Genomic DNA, 14512 nt, shown 5'->3' with positions numbered 1-14512 from the left:
AGAGTGAATAAATTTCAGAGAGAAATAAAGAGGTATATGAATACCATTTTAACTCTACAAATAACCAAATTTAAATATAAATTTATCTACTCACTGCAATAAAATTTATTAAATATATACAACATACAATCTACTGAGCTAGATGCTATAAGGATAAAGAATTATGTATAGCCCAGTCTAGGCAACATAGACCTTGCCTCTACAAAATAAAAAAATTAGCTAGGTGTGGTGGTGTGTGCCTATAGTTCCAGCTACGTAAGAGGCTGAGGTGGGAGAAGTGCTCGAGCCCAGGAGTTTGAGGCTTTAGTGAGCCGTGATCACGCTACTGCATTCCAGCCTGGGTGACAGAATGAGACTATGACTCAAAAAAAAAAAAAAAGTATGGATTGTTTCTATATCCTCCTGTACCACAAATGCACTCACTATAAGACAAAACTTTTGTTTAGATTTCCTAAATAAACAAAGGTTTCCAGTTTCCTTAGGATATGGAAGAACAAAATAATTTTTTTTCTATTATGACTTTCTGGTTTCATAGAAAAATTTATTTTAGAACAAGATGGGAGAGAAACTCTTATCTATTAGTTTCCACTAACAAGCAGAAGCTTTCTCAAGAGTGACTGAGTTACAGAATGACTGTAACTTCCATGGTAACCTGATTAAATTTGACATGCACATGACATGGGGGGAGCAAGGAACCCACGTGCCCTTTCATTTCAATAAGAAGAGTTGAAATGCAATGTCAAGAAGGCAGGAAGAAGACCACAATCATGTGGTCTAGAAAGAAGATCAAAAACGATAGGACAGAATTATTCCAAATAACTCCAAGTTATTTAGGCTTCCTTGAATGCCCTGCCTTATTAAATCACATATGGCTCTGCAATGAAAGGAAAAGTTAAGGACTGTCTCATGCCTCACTTCTGCCACTGACTGAGCTTGAGAAAGAAAATTACAACAACCTTTTAAAGTTATTGGATGAAAGGCAAAAACTGTAGTTTGGACATTTAATGGAATAAACTCATTAATGTGGAGAAAAAGATTTGTTAAGCAATTAGCCAGTGTCCTTACCCAATTAATTTAAAACAGGAAGGCCCAATTTTCCTCAAAGTTTTACTGGTTTATTAATTTGCTAAACTGATTGTTTCAATATATAAAGTCTCTGTGTTTACTTTTCCCCCTAGTTATAGCTACACTGTTCTCAAAAATATAACAAACTTCCTAAGATTTGCTTCCTTCACTTTTAATATCCTATTTTTCCAGAACCACAGAACTGATGAAGTACAGAAAAGTGAATGCTGAGAACCATCTCCTGTAAGCAAGGATGGGAACTAAAGAAGAGTTTATATCCCAAGACAAATAGGGGCATACTCACAATGGTAAATGGTAAACACCACATTAAGGAAACCTACAGCACATCAAATGAAATTTTAAAGTTCACATTGAACTATCTTTTGGGACAGCCAATAACCAACAAAATTGCTGTATCTGGAATTCAGACAGCAAGAACAAACAACCTCTTCACAGAAATGAAAAATAAGAGTCAGTCAGCTCTATATCCTGTAGTGTAATCTCACATGCAGTACATGAACAATTCTTTCTCTTAAAAAAATGAAAAGTAGATCAACTTACATGGCTCTCTGGCAATGAACTGAGGTACAGTGTTAGGCAGAGGAGTACTGGGGTTTGGAGTCCCTACTAGTTTGTTCTTGGCCATCTTCGTGTTTGCCTTAGCAAACTCTAGTCGTAGTGTTTGCGGAATTTCAGGATCGAAGCGGATGCCCTTTGGAAATAAAGAACAAATGGAAGATGTTTTCATTTCCTTAGAATCAAACCGGAATGGTGACAAAATAAACACATCAGTAAAGCCTGGCCTATCAGGAAAAAAGGTCAGCAGGAGCTCTCATTCTCACTACTTACACAGAATATACGAAAACCCACAACACAAAGTGTCCAGAAAGACAGCAGAATTTAGTTTATTTAATTTAAAAATTTAGTTACATAGATTTTAAACTATCCCCTTTTTTTTTGACAACAACTTAAAATTTGGACCAAAAAATTCCTAGCACAGTTAATAACTCTGATTAATTATAGTAATTTCAGTTGCCCTTGCCCCTATTCTTTTAGTTTAGCTGAAACAAATCATGTTTAATACAATAAACGATAGACAAGATTTAGGGCAGATAATTCTATTTGAAACCCGTCCCCACCATTCAAAAATGGCTGCATTACTAGGCATAATAAAGAATCTCACGATAACTGTGGCCAGTGACTGGATGATAATAGCAATAAGAGGAAGTTAGGGGGGAAGAGAAAGGAAAGAGAGGTCCTCAGGGAGGTACAACAAAAGCCCTAGATCCCTGACCTAGCAATCCTGGAGTGGGTGGAATTTCTTCATGAGCCAGATTCATTCGTTCTGAGAAGAAATCAACTGTGGGGGGGGGGGGAAGGGAAATGGGAAGGAATACACTAGTTTATACTTTACCAACACCAGAAAGTAAAAAGGGGGCATTAAGTTTTGTAAAACACAAAAATAATTTTATTTTCTTTTTTTTGAGTTGGAGCATCACTCTGTCGCCCAGACTGGAGTGCAGTGGCATGCTCACGGCCATTGCAGCTTCAACCTGCTGGGCTCAGGTGATCCTTCCACCTCAGCCTTCCAAGTAGCTGGAACTACAGACATGTGCCACCACGTCCTACTAATTTTTTGATTAATTGTAGAGATGAGGTCTCACCAAGTTGCCTGGACTGGTCTCAAATCTGTGGGCTCAGGCAATCCTCTCACCTTGGCCTCCCAAAGTCCTGGGGTTATAGGCATGAGCCACTGCACCCAGCCAATAATTTTCTTTAACTAGTGTGTTTTGATTTGTTTTTTCTATTTGGGAAACCTCAATATTATCTTGCCAGACATGGAGAAAAACACAACTGCATTCTGAATCAGTGTTTGCTTCCTATTAGCTTCCACTTAGCATCTCACCCTAACAAAGTCAGTATCACAACAGAACACATATTGCCAAATATGGACCTGAAGAGCTGTGGTCTTTGCTGGGAGGCAAGCATTGTCCCCAGCTGTCACCCAAAGGTATGCTGTGGAAGGACTTGTACATTCACACCAAACCCCATCAGACACACAGAGCAGCAACTTGCCATTAACTCCAGGGTGTCCTCCCTAGCACTAAATTTGACCAACCTTTCTGTGAAGAGGCAACTTTCCTAAATCTGAGTTCACAGCAATGTGAGTACTGTGGCCCAGGCCATCCACAGATAACTTGAAAAGAGTATCCTGGGACGTGTTGGTAGTCCTCTGGAGTTTGTAGCCTCAGATAATAAGACTGCACATCTGATTTCTATGTCTCAGCTCTTTTACTGGCGTTCCAGAATTAACTTAGGTGCCACACAGCTAACTGCTTGCTTCTTACACAACCTGGAATGGTGGCTCAAGTCCTAAAACATGCTGAACGAGACTCACTCACTCCCTACCCCCTCTTTCATACCCCTCCCTCCTATTTTGAGCTAAAATAACATCAACATCATGTTCCAAATCAGAGATCTAGCATCCTTATTTAAAAAAAAAATCTCAGAGTTAAAATGATCTAATTTGTTTGGCAGCTTATTCAGAGGCCAGAGGCTTAGAATACAAGCCACATTCCTCTAACATCTTTAGCAGCAATACCATATTTGGTAATCAATATCCTGCTCTGCTAAGTTTCTATCCATAGAGATTAGCCAAGCTAAAAACATTTTAAATGTTAAAGGATGATGAAGAGAACAAAGAGAGGAGAAGGAGAAGGGAAAACATAGAAGTGAAGAGGAAAAAAGAAAAAGATGGGAGAAAGATGAAAAAGAGGAAGGAGACATGGGGAGGAGAAAACTTATGCTTTTAATTAAAGCCTCCTAAGATTCTTCTCTGGCTACAGTAACTTCACATTAAATGCTGTCGGGATAACAATACTGTCAAGTCAAAGGGGAAACCTCTTCCCCTCTTGCTTATATTGCATCAAACTCGTCTCATAATGAATAGACAAAATTTATCTCACAAATGTAAATAGTGCTCTATTTACACAGACTGAAAAAGTCTGGATATCAGTATAGTATTAACTTTAATATAAAGTTACTTACAAACACTCCAAGATACTAAATTCTCTACCCAGGGCAAACTCTGAGAGAGAAAAAGACACTGTTGAGAAATAATATATCCTTGTTAATCTAATATACTTAGTATACTGGATTAATCTAGTTAATCTAGTATACTTGTCATACAAGACAGAAAGTGCCTAGGGAGCCAAAGAAGACATCACAGAGAAAGCAATGGAAGAGAAGTTCACCAGGTGGCAGTCCAGGAAAGGGCTCAGCAAATTTCTGTGTGACAGGATGCTGAGAGGGTGCATGTAGGGGGCAGAGGCACACAGTTACACAAGCAGGCTGATGGGAGATCACAAAGGATCCTTTATGTGATGAGTAAGGACACTGGAGTGTGTGCTCGGATGAGCCATTAAGTTTTTTAAAGGAGGAAAAATATGATCAGATTTATGCAGGAGATCTGTGATCCTCAAATGTTAGCATGTATCAGAATCAACTGAAGGACTCGCTAAACAGAGTGCTAGGTCCACCTCCAGAGTTTCTGATTCAAATAGCTCTGAGAAGGGACCTGAGAATTTGCATTTGTAGCAAGTTCCCAAACAATACTGATGCTGCTCCTGTACAGATGACATTTAAGAATTACAGTTGGTTGAGGATAACTCTAGTGGTGGCAGGGAAGATGGCCTCAAAGAAGAGAATGGAACAGATCAGACATGAAACAATTAGAGCAGATCTGGGAAGAGATGTCAGAGTGGATGGCTACTCTGCTAGTCCTTCTTCTTTGGGACTGATGCCTGTGTCCTGTGCCCTTGTTCCTCTGACCACAGCAGTCTATTTAAGGGACAGGTGCTGCCAGAAGCAATCAACATGTTTTATCTTCTGGGTATTGCAAAATTACATAAAGAGATACAGAGAGTAGAGGTGGCGAGAGCTGAGTCACCTTAATAGCTTCTCACCAGCGAAAAAATCTCCAAAGTCCTATCACTGAGGTCTTCGGAGCACTCTGATGTCTGATAGTCTAGCCTATTTGGTACAATAAACAGAGTACTTCAATTCTGTGAGCTTATAGCTCCCAGTGTTGTTACAAATGGTTCTACCACCAACACCGGTCTATCGGTCCTTGACAATGAGTTTTTAGGACAATGGAATCGTTCATTTAGAGAAAAAATGGTAAAGAATAAGGCAGAGTTATATACACATTTTTGGTTCAGCCAGAGCAGAACCAACAGTAGATATACTGGCATGTAGCATTCAACCAAGTTGGTGTTTTCTGTTTATTTAAAAACAAAACAAAACAAAAACCTTATTCTGAAATAATTTAAGACTTAAAGTAAAATTGAGATGCAGTACAAAGAATTCCTGTATACCCTTGGCCCAGATGGCAGCATTTTACCACATTTACTTATCAACTTCCTCTATTCTCTCTCCTCTAGACATATATACACACAGCTTTTTCCATGAGCTGATTAAGAGTCCATTGCAAGCATGTTGCTCCTTTATACTTTACTTTAGTTTGATTTCCTAAAAACAGGGACATATCTCTGTTTTCCTGACTTAATCTAGAATCATAACATAACACTTAGTTATCACCTTTTCACTCTCCTTTAATCTGAAAAAGCTAAAGTCCTTATCTTTCATGATGACCTTGACGTTTTTAAAGTCTACAGGCTATTATTTTGTAGACTGACCCTCTGGCTTAGGTTTATCTATTTTTTTTTGTTTTGATCAGGTCATCCACCTTTTGACAGGAATATCAGAGAGAAGATGCGTCCCTCACAGTGCAGTGTATCAGGCAGGAGGCATATGATGTCATTTTTGTTTCATTACTACTGATATGAACTTTTTTATCATTTGTCAAGTTTCTCTACTATAAGGTTACTATGTTTTCCCTTTTTAACTATTAAGTATCTATTTCCAGTCTGTATAACAACCTTGTTTTTGGCGGGGCTCGGTGGCTCAGCCTGTAATCCCAGCACTTTGGGAAGCCGAGGCGAGTGGAATGCCTGAGCCTGCGAGTTCGAGACCCGCCTGAGCAACTTGACAAGACCTCATCTCTACAATAAATTAAAAAATCAGCCGGGCGTGGTAACACGCGCCTGTAGTTCCAGCTACTTGGAAGGCTGAGACGGAAAGATTGCCGGAGCCCAGCAGGTAGAGGCTGCGGTGGCCAGGAGCGGCCATTGCACTCCAGTCTGGGTGACAGAGTGAGACTCCAACTCAAAAAAACAAAACCCTTGTTTTTCATCAAATCTACTAGTTTCATCATCTATTAGTGATTCTTACCCAAAGCAATTGCTATTATTGTGGTTGCCAAATTATGTTTTGGGAATCCCATAATTTCTTTTATAGACAGTATGTCACTTTTCTTTCTTTTTTTTGAGTTGGGGTTACTCTGTCCCCCAGGCTGGAGTAGACTGTAGCCTCAACTCCTGGGCTCATGTGATCCTTCCGCCTCAGCCTCTCCAGTAGCTGGAAGTACAGATACACACTACCATGCCCAGCTAGTTTTCTGCAGAGACAAGGTCTCACTATGTTGTCCAGGTTGTTCTGGAACTCTTGCCCCCAAGCAGTCCTCCCACCTCTGCCATCCAAAGTGCTAGGATTACAGGTATGAACCACTATGCACAGCTTCAGTTTTCTACTCTGGAAAAGCTTTTCTTTCTGTCCTGTTTACTAATTACTCATTTACACCAGTGAAGACTTACAAATTTATATTTCATTCTATGATTTATAATTATTATTATTTGTTTTGGTGCTCAAATCGTCCCAGAGTTGTGCATTCACACATGCTCTCACATCCAGATCTACTTCTCTATACTACTTAGATATATTAAAATTATATTTAGATATATTTTTAAAGTTTCTCAGGAAAGCCTTTGCTTGGAAAAAAAGAAAAAAGTTGATTAATGAGCCCATTCCTCTTTCTCCTTACTCATTTATGAATAAGTATTAAGAATGTTGACTAAAAGCTGAGGACCCAGAATTTTAACTCTTCTTCCCACCTGCTGTGAAGATATACCAAGGCACTTGAAGCTTCTAAGTAATCAAAGGTTTTTAAATATCTTTTATTACAATTAATCTTTACGTCCAAGTTTCAATTGAAATATGCTGAAGTTTTAAAATCAAGAGGGTAAAGACAACTGAAGCTAAAATTGCTGTAAAAAGTACTACTCATAAGACTCAGGTAAGTTCTTGGCCAGAGCTGTGGAGACAAGACACTCTCACAGCTGAGTTGTACCAGTTCTCTCCCCTATAGCAGACTAGAGCAAGCTAATAAATAAATCAGTTGAGAGAATGGCTCCTGTTACTTACTCTTGCACATGTTGTACTCTGTGATTTCCAGTCATAACAGTGTGTGGGAAAGACATGGGCAAGATATTCAATAGCTGAAGATGGCTTCATTATATTCTACTGTGTTCAGAAGACTTCTTTCATTTAACCATATGAATATCTCTGAATCCTCTCTTGCTAACTGATCAAACACTGAAGTCTATTTTATGAATCAAGTTTCTATTTAACCTTTTTAATGTTGACTTAACTGAAAATTCAATATTCTTATATTATTCAGATACCATAAATTCATCCTTTTAAGGAGAGCAATTCAATGATTTCTCTCTCCCTCTTTCTTTCGAGTCGTTCAAACTGGAGTGCAGAGGCATGCTCATGGCTACCGCAGCCTCTGACCTGCTGGGCTCAGGGCATCCTTCCATCCTTCTGCCTCAGCCTTCCAAGTAGCTGGGTTACTAAAGGTGCATGATGCCACACCTGGCTAATTTTTTAAATGTATGTCTCTCCAAGTTGCCCAAGGCTGGTCTCGAACTCCTGAGCTCAGGCAATCCTCTGGCCTCAGTCTCCCAAAGTGCTGGAATTACAGGTATGAGCTACCGCGCCTGGCCCCAATAATTTTGAGTATAGTTACAGAACTGTTCAATCATTTCCATTTTACAGCTTTAGAAGCTCTTCAATACCTTAAACAGAAGCTCTACATCCTTTAGCAGCCACTCCTTATTTCTCCATCTGCCCCCACAACCATCACACTACTTTTAGTCTCTACAAATTTGCTTACATATTCTGGATATTTCACATAAATAGAATCATATATGTCATCTTTAGTGACTGATTTCTTTGATTTAGAACATTGTTTTCGAGGTTCCTCCATGTTGTAGCATATAGTAGTACTTAACTGCTTTTTATTTTATTGCCGAATAATATTCCATTGCAGGAATACAGCACATTTTGTTAATCCTGTTATCAGCTGATGGACGCTGGGTTTTTTCCATCTTGTTGGCTGCTCTGAACACTGGTACAAATTTTGTATGTTTTCAATTCTTTGAAGTGGAATTGCTGGATTATATGTTAACTCTTTGTTAACTATTTTTTTTTAAACTGCCAACTATTTTGTAACCCAGCTACAACATTTCAACCCCTCTATCAATATACACATACCAATTTTTTCTGCATTTACTGGACACTTGTTATTGCCTGTCTTTTTTTTTTTTTTTTTTTAAGTTGGAGTCTCACTCTGTCACCCAGAATAGAGAGCAGTGGCACGCTCCCAGCCACCATAGTCTCGATCTGCTGGGCTCCTGCGATCCTTCCACCTCAGCCTTCCAAAGTAGCCGGAACTACAGGCACGTGTTACCACACCCAGCTAATTTTTGATTTATTGTAGAGACAAGGTCTCGCCAAGTTGCCCCGGTGGGTCTCGAACCCGTGGGCTCAGGCAATCCACTCGCCTCGGCCTCCCAAAGTGCTGGGATTACAGGCTGAACCACCGAGCCCGGCTGCCTATCTTTTTTTTTTAGCCACCCTAGTAGGTGGGAAGTGCTATCTCATTGTGGGTTTTTTTTGGGGGGGGGAGGGTATTTGTAGTTAATTTGTATTTCTCTATGGTGTTTATATATATATATATATTTTTTTTTTTTTGAGTTGGAGTCTCACTCTGTCGCCCAGACTGGAGTGCAGTGGCCGCTCCCGGCCACCGCAGCCTCGACCTGCTGGGCTCCGGCGATCCTTCCACCTCAGCCTTCCAAGTAGCCAGAATTACAGGCATGCGCTACCACGCCCGGCTGATTTTTTGATTTATTGTAGAGATGAGGTCTCGCTGCCCAGGCGGGTCTCGAACCCGCAGGCTCAGGCAATCCACTCACCTCAGCCTCCCAAAGGCATGGGATTACAGGCTGAGCCACCGAGCCCGGCGGTGTTTATATTTTAAGACATCTTGTAAAGAAGGCTAAAAGAATGAAAGTCTACTATTTTCAAAGAGTACTATGGTCACAAGAAAAGGAAATATCCTGGGGACCATAAATCTTTCAACAGTATAAAAGGAAATGAAGTCAAAACAATATAAATTAGACATATAAACTGTTCTCTGAAAATTGATAGATACGTCATTTTCATCAAAAACCAGGAGGTAAATACATACCTAAGAGATATTCTGAGGTCTCAAATACTCGTCCAGGACTAAAATATATTTACAGTTTTTTGAGTACTGTCAGCTTTCTCTTCTACCGGCATCATAAAACATTCAGTTAGATTAGGAACAGACTCTAGGCAAGGTACAGGCAAAAGTTTCCCCAGGAGTCTGTGAAAACACCTATTACATTCAGGTGGATTCTTTTTTTTTTTTAATTCAGAGTGTCACTCTGTCGCCCAGGCTGGAGGGCAGTGGCATGCCTACAGCCACTATAGCCTCGACCTGCTGGGTTCAGGTGATCCTTCCACCTCAGCTTTCCTAGTTGCTGGAACTACAGGCATGTGCCACCATATCTGGCTAATTTTCCCTGATTTATTGTAGAGGTAAGGTCTACCCAAGTTGCCCAGGCTGGTCTCAAACCCATGGGCTCAGGTAATCCTCTCACCTCAGCCTCCCAAAGTGCTGGGATTATACATGTCAGCCACTGAGTCCGGCCCAGTTGGATTCTTAAGTGGCTTGACAATAGGTTAAATACAAACCTGCATCTGGGTAATCAATTACAGTAGAGTGCATGAGACTCACTGGGAGACAACAGTGTGTAGGTAAATTAAAAATGAATGAGTAGGCCAGGCTTGGTGGCTCAGCCTGTAATCCCAGCACTTTTAGGGGGCCAAGGCGAGTGGATTGCCTGAGCCTGCGGGTTCAAGACCCACCTGGGCAACTTAGGGAGACCCCGTCTCTACAATAAATCAAAAATTAGCCGGACATGGTAGCACACGCCTGTAGTTTCGACTACTTGGAAGGCTGAGGTAAAAGGATTCCCAGAGCCCAGCAGGTCAAGGCTGTGGTGGCCGGGAGCGTGCCACTGCACTCCAGACTGGGTGACAGTGAGATTCCAACTCAAAAAATAAAATAAAATAAAATAAAAAGAATGAGTAGAAATTTTCCACCATTTATTAACATACCACTGTGTCAAAAGTAAAAACTTGTGATGCACATTTTTAAAAAACAAACCTTAACTGTTGTAAAAATCACAGCAGTGGGAGACTAGTAGAGAACTGGGTCAGGTTCTCTGATGCTTGGTAGAGGGTTATCTACACAAACCATGAAATTCACAGAATTGTAGGGGTCTCCTAACCTAGTAGTTCTCAACCGTGGGCAATACTCCTCATATCTCTTACCCCTTTACAACTAGGGATATTTAGAAATGTATGAAGATATTTGAAGGCTACTATATGTCTGAAGCCCACGGTGGCATTCAACGCAGGAATATAAAGTCCTTCAAGGAGCAGGACTATACATGCAAGAACCATCTCATCCAAAATGCCAGTAGCCTCTCTCCAACATAAATGGAAAAAAAAAACTCAGAAAAATAAATTAACCTGTCTAAATTCCCAGCTAACTGTAAAATCCATAAGAAAATTAAATTTTCTGATTCTCAACTGGGTGTGCGTGTGTGAGGACACTATAAAAGTTCTTTATTTTACAAAGACGACATTGTTTTCAGATAATAATCGAGGTTGTTATTCAGTTTTCATTATGATGAAACTTAGGTTAATATGGGTTCCAACAGAGAATGAACAAGTGAGGGAAAGAATCCATCAGATGTAAACCGTATTTCATACTTTTCCTAAATAAGGGCATTGCTTGCAGAAACATCAGGACTGTTAATACAACAGCCTGTGCTGCTGGGTCACTGCCCATTGAGAATCTGTATCAGACCAATTACACCCTGTTCTTTTTATTAATCCAACTACCTCCAAGTGTCTGCCCTGGTTTTACCTTTGATTAATTTGATTTAGTTAGTACTCACTGGCCCCCTTGCCTAAATGAGAGTCATTTAAAAACATGTGTCCCTTCCCATCGGTAAAAGAGCTATACAACACTTCCAGAAAGAGACCCCCTTTCCCAGGGATCTCTGTGGTTCATGTGGCCATGGAGCCATTCCAGTTGACACTAGGCTGTGAGTCCAAGTACGATTCCTTGCTCAACTGCCTAATTTAACAGTCTTCCAGGAAATATTAGGTTACCAGATATCTTGTATCCCATTTTTCTTGTTAACTTCTTTAATTTTAAAAAATCGACATCATTTTTCTAAACCAGATATTCCACAAAACACAATAAAATTTTATCCTGTTTTGAAAGTTTTAGTGACAGAAAGGAATATGTTTCCAAGTCTGGTCGAGAATGTCTCCACAGATTTAATCCTTGATGTCAAGCCTGTGTAATTTCTCCTCTGATAATATCTGTTATAAGCTAAGTGTTAAAATAGAAACAGCTTGGTCACGATAGAGAATCCTAATCTCATCCCTCATCCCTCTCATCCTAGGTCTTGGAATAAAATATTTTAATAATATTTTCTAGTGAGTAGGCCACTTCTTAAACTACAAAATATTCTTGGTTTCACTTTTATTCCTGTGACTGACTTGTGACACCCTCACACTCACACCCTTCCACTGCTAGACCAAACTCCTTTAGTGAAACTAAGATAAGGATGCTATCTGTTTGAGCCCAAAAGGACTAGAAAAGCAACTAAAAAAAGATGGTCTTGGTTGATCAATCTTCTACTTATTGGGAGAGGTATCCAGAAAACTAGTTCTCCAAGAGTACCATCAGCTATAGTTAATCACAGTGACAGTTATAAAAAAGACACCCAATTCTAAGTCACAATCAATTTTGTGGAACTGCCCCATGAATAAGAGGCAAATTGTGGAAATTAGAAGTGTGGGCTGACTGCCTGGATTCAAACACTACCCCACAGTTGACCCTGGACATGATGTTTAACCTTTTTGTGCCTCAATTTCCTCAGCCATGAACTGGTAATAAAAATAGTCTGCACCTCATAGCAGTGATTGTAAAGATTCAGTAAGTTCTTATAAACTATCAGATTATTGCCTGGCATATGATAAGCTCTAATCCCTACCAGCTATGGAGTTACTCTTCCAAATATGAACTGACAGGGTTTCTTCTCCTGTGCCCTTTTTGGAGAGATGCTTCTATCACTTGTGCAAGAGAAGGTTGAGATTCATACTCAGCTTAGAGTCCCCTGACAGGTAGGAAGTCCAGTTTGATGGTATGTAGTTTCAGAGAATTATTTTATTTCAAGTGTTTCCCCCACAGGGAGCTGACTGATATGCACCCTGCTTCTCTTGCCTCATTTCTGTTGCTTTACACGGTCTGAATAGCTCCTGGGCCTGGCTGGTAACTGCAGAGATCGGATCTCCTTTGTATAACTAGGTAGACACACTTCAGAGGTATCTGGATCTCCATTTAACTTGATCATCCACTCCAGCTAAATTAATTTCTTTTCCACTAACACACACTTAATTTTTGTGTTAGCCAACCAATCCTATGTACATACAATACTCTAGGAGAATCTGCTTTGTATAGGGTGACCATAAAAAGTCATGTCAGGGACTTTGAAGAAGCTATAAACTCAATCTCTAACATGTCAACAGAATTACAGTTAAGCAGAGTTTATTTTCCAAGGGGTTGAGAGGGCATGATTGCTTGAACTTTTTCCACTATGTTCTCAACCTATCCTGAAAAGGATGATTGAAAGACCTGGACCCTGACAATGATAGGAAGGGGCTGTCTTCAAGCCAAACATGGTCGTTTACCCATTAAAGCAATATTTTACAGTGACATTTTGAAATAGATAATATTACATGGGAAGAAACATTGGTCAGAGTGCAGATGGTACTCTTTTCTCAGGAATCCTGACGTCAACAATTTTACACTGAGCACTTTGAAGGTAAACAGGGGTCAGCTGCTCTGGAAGGGACAAAAAGGCATCTCTTGGAATCTTTAACACATAAATACCAATGCCTCCTCACTGTAAAGGTGATGAATACACCCATAAGCGTTCTTCCTTCCCCTTTGCATGAATGTCTTTTATTCCTGCTACCTGCTAAATTAAGGCACTCAAACAAATGGCACTCAAAATGAAAGCCTAAAAGGATGTAGATTATTGTCAACCATTTTCAATTTAGTTGAATTTTCAACTCTGAAAAGATCTTAGGGAAAACGTACAAACTTTTTTTTTTTTTTTTGAGTTGGAGTCTCACTCTGTTGCCCAGACTGGAGTGCAGTGGCCGCTCCCAGCCACTGCAGCCTCGACCGGCTGGGCTCCAGCAATCCTTCCCCCTCAGCCTTCCAAGTAGCTGGAACTACAGGCGCGCACTACCACGCCTGGCTAATTTTTTGATTTAGAGATGAGGTCTTGCCAAGTTGCCCAGGCGGGTCTCGAACCCGCGGGCTCTGGCAATCCACTCAACTCGGCCACCCAAAGCATGGGATTGCAGGCTGAGTCACCGAGCCTGGCCAACCTACAAACTTTTAAAGGTTCACATCTGCTTAATGTTGGCCTGAGGCTTTTCAGTCTGATATCTGTCACTCTACTGGACAGTAGAGAAACTTAATAATTTTGACAGTCAACTTCATTTATTTGGGATATTAACAGAGGGTATGCCTCAAAAAGTACTTCCTTATTCTCGATCAAAGACATATGAGTGTCACATCAAAAATTTCAGAAATGTAGGGTAGAAACCATGCTCTCTCAATGTGACTGGTAAGTAATTTCTAGGTTATATGGTCCAGTTCTGTAAAACGCAGATCATGGGTATAAGTCAGTGAGTTTGGCACCAAGGAAAAAAGAAAATACAGCAATTAAACCTACAAACAGAAGAAATCACAGTGCTAATATTAAAGAAGTCAGTTTAGATTACTGAGACAGGCCAGTCTAGAAAATACATGCCTTTGGTCACATACTATTATTTGATTTAAAAAGCAAGGTGAGCCAGGCTCGGTGGCTCAGCCTGTAATCCTGCGCCTTTGGGAGGCTGAGGTGAGTAGATTGCCTGAGCCCGCAGGTTCGAGACCCGCCTGGGCATGCGAAACCTCATCTCTACAATAAAATAAAAAAATATTAGCTGGGCGTGGTAGCGCATGCCTGTAATTCTGGCTACTTGGAAGGCTGAAGCAGAAGGATCGCCGGAGCCCAGCAGGTTGAGGCTGTGGTGG

At 40.4% G+C, this 14512-nt stretch overlaps 1 protein-coding gene across 1 annotated transcript in view; it reads right to left on the bottom strand.

Annotated features, from left to right (window-relative positions):
• Positions 1-1537: 1537 nt before the first annotated feature.
• Positions 1538-14512, bottom strand: part of LOC103250063 (RNA-binding protein with multiple splicing) — a 117519-nt gene continuing 104544 nt past the window's right edge. The window contains exon 6 of the mRNA XM_021707833.1: positions 1538-1777. Coding sequence (XP_021563508.1) covers positions 1598-1777 — 180 coding nt within the window. The 3' untranslated portion in view covers positions 1538-1597. The remainder of the gene's footprint in view (positions 1778-14512) is intronic.

The sequence above is a fragment of the Carlito syrichta genome, unplaced genomic scaffold, assembly GCF_000164805.1.
Source record: "Carlito syrichta isolate Samal-C Ts95f unplaced genomic scaffold, Tarsius_syrichta-2.0.1 Scaffold126464, whole genome shotgun sequence".
NCBI classification, from domain to species: Eukaryota; Metazoa; Chordata; class Mammalia; order Primates; family Tarsiidae; genus Carlito; species Carlito syrichta.
This window is presented reverse-complemented; position numbering and strand designations above follow the sequence as displayed.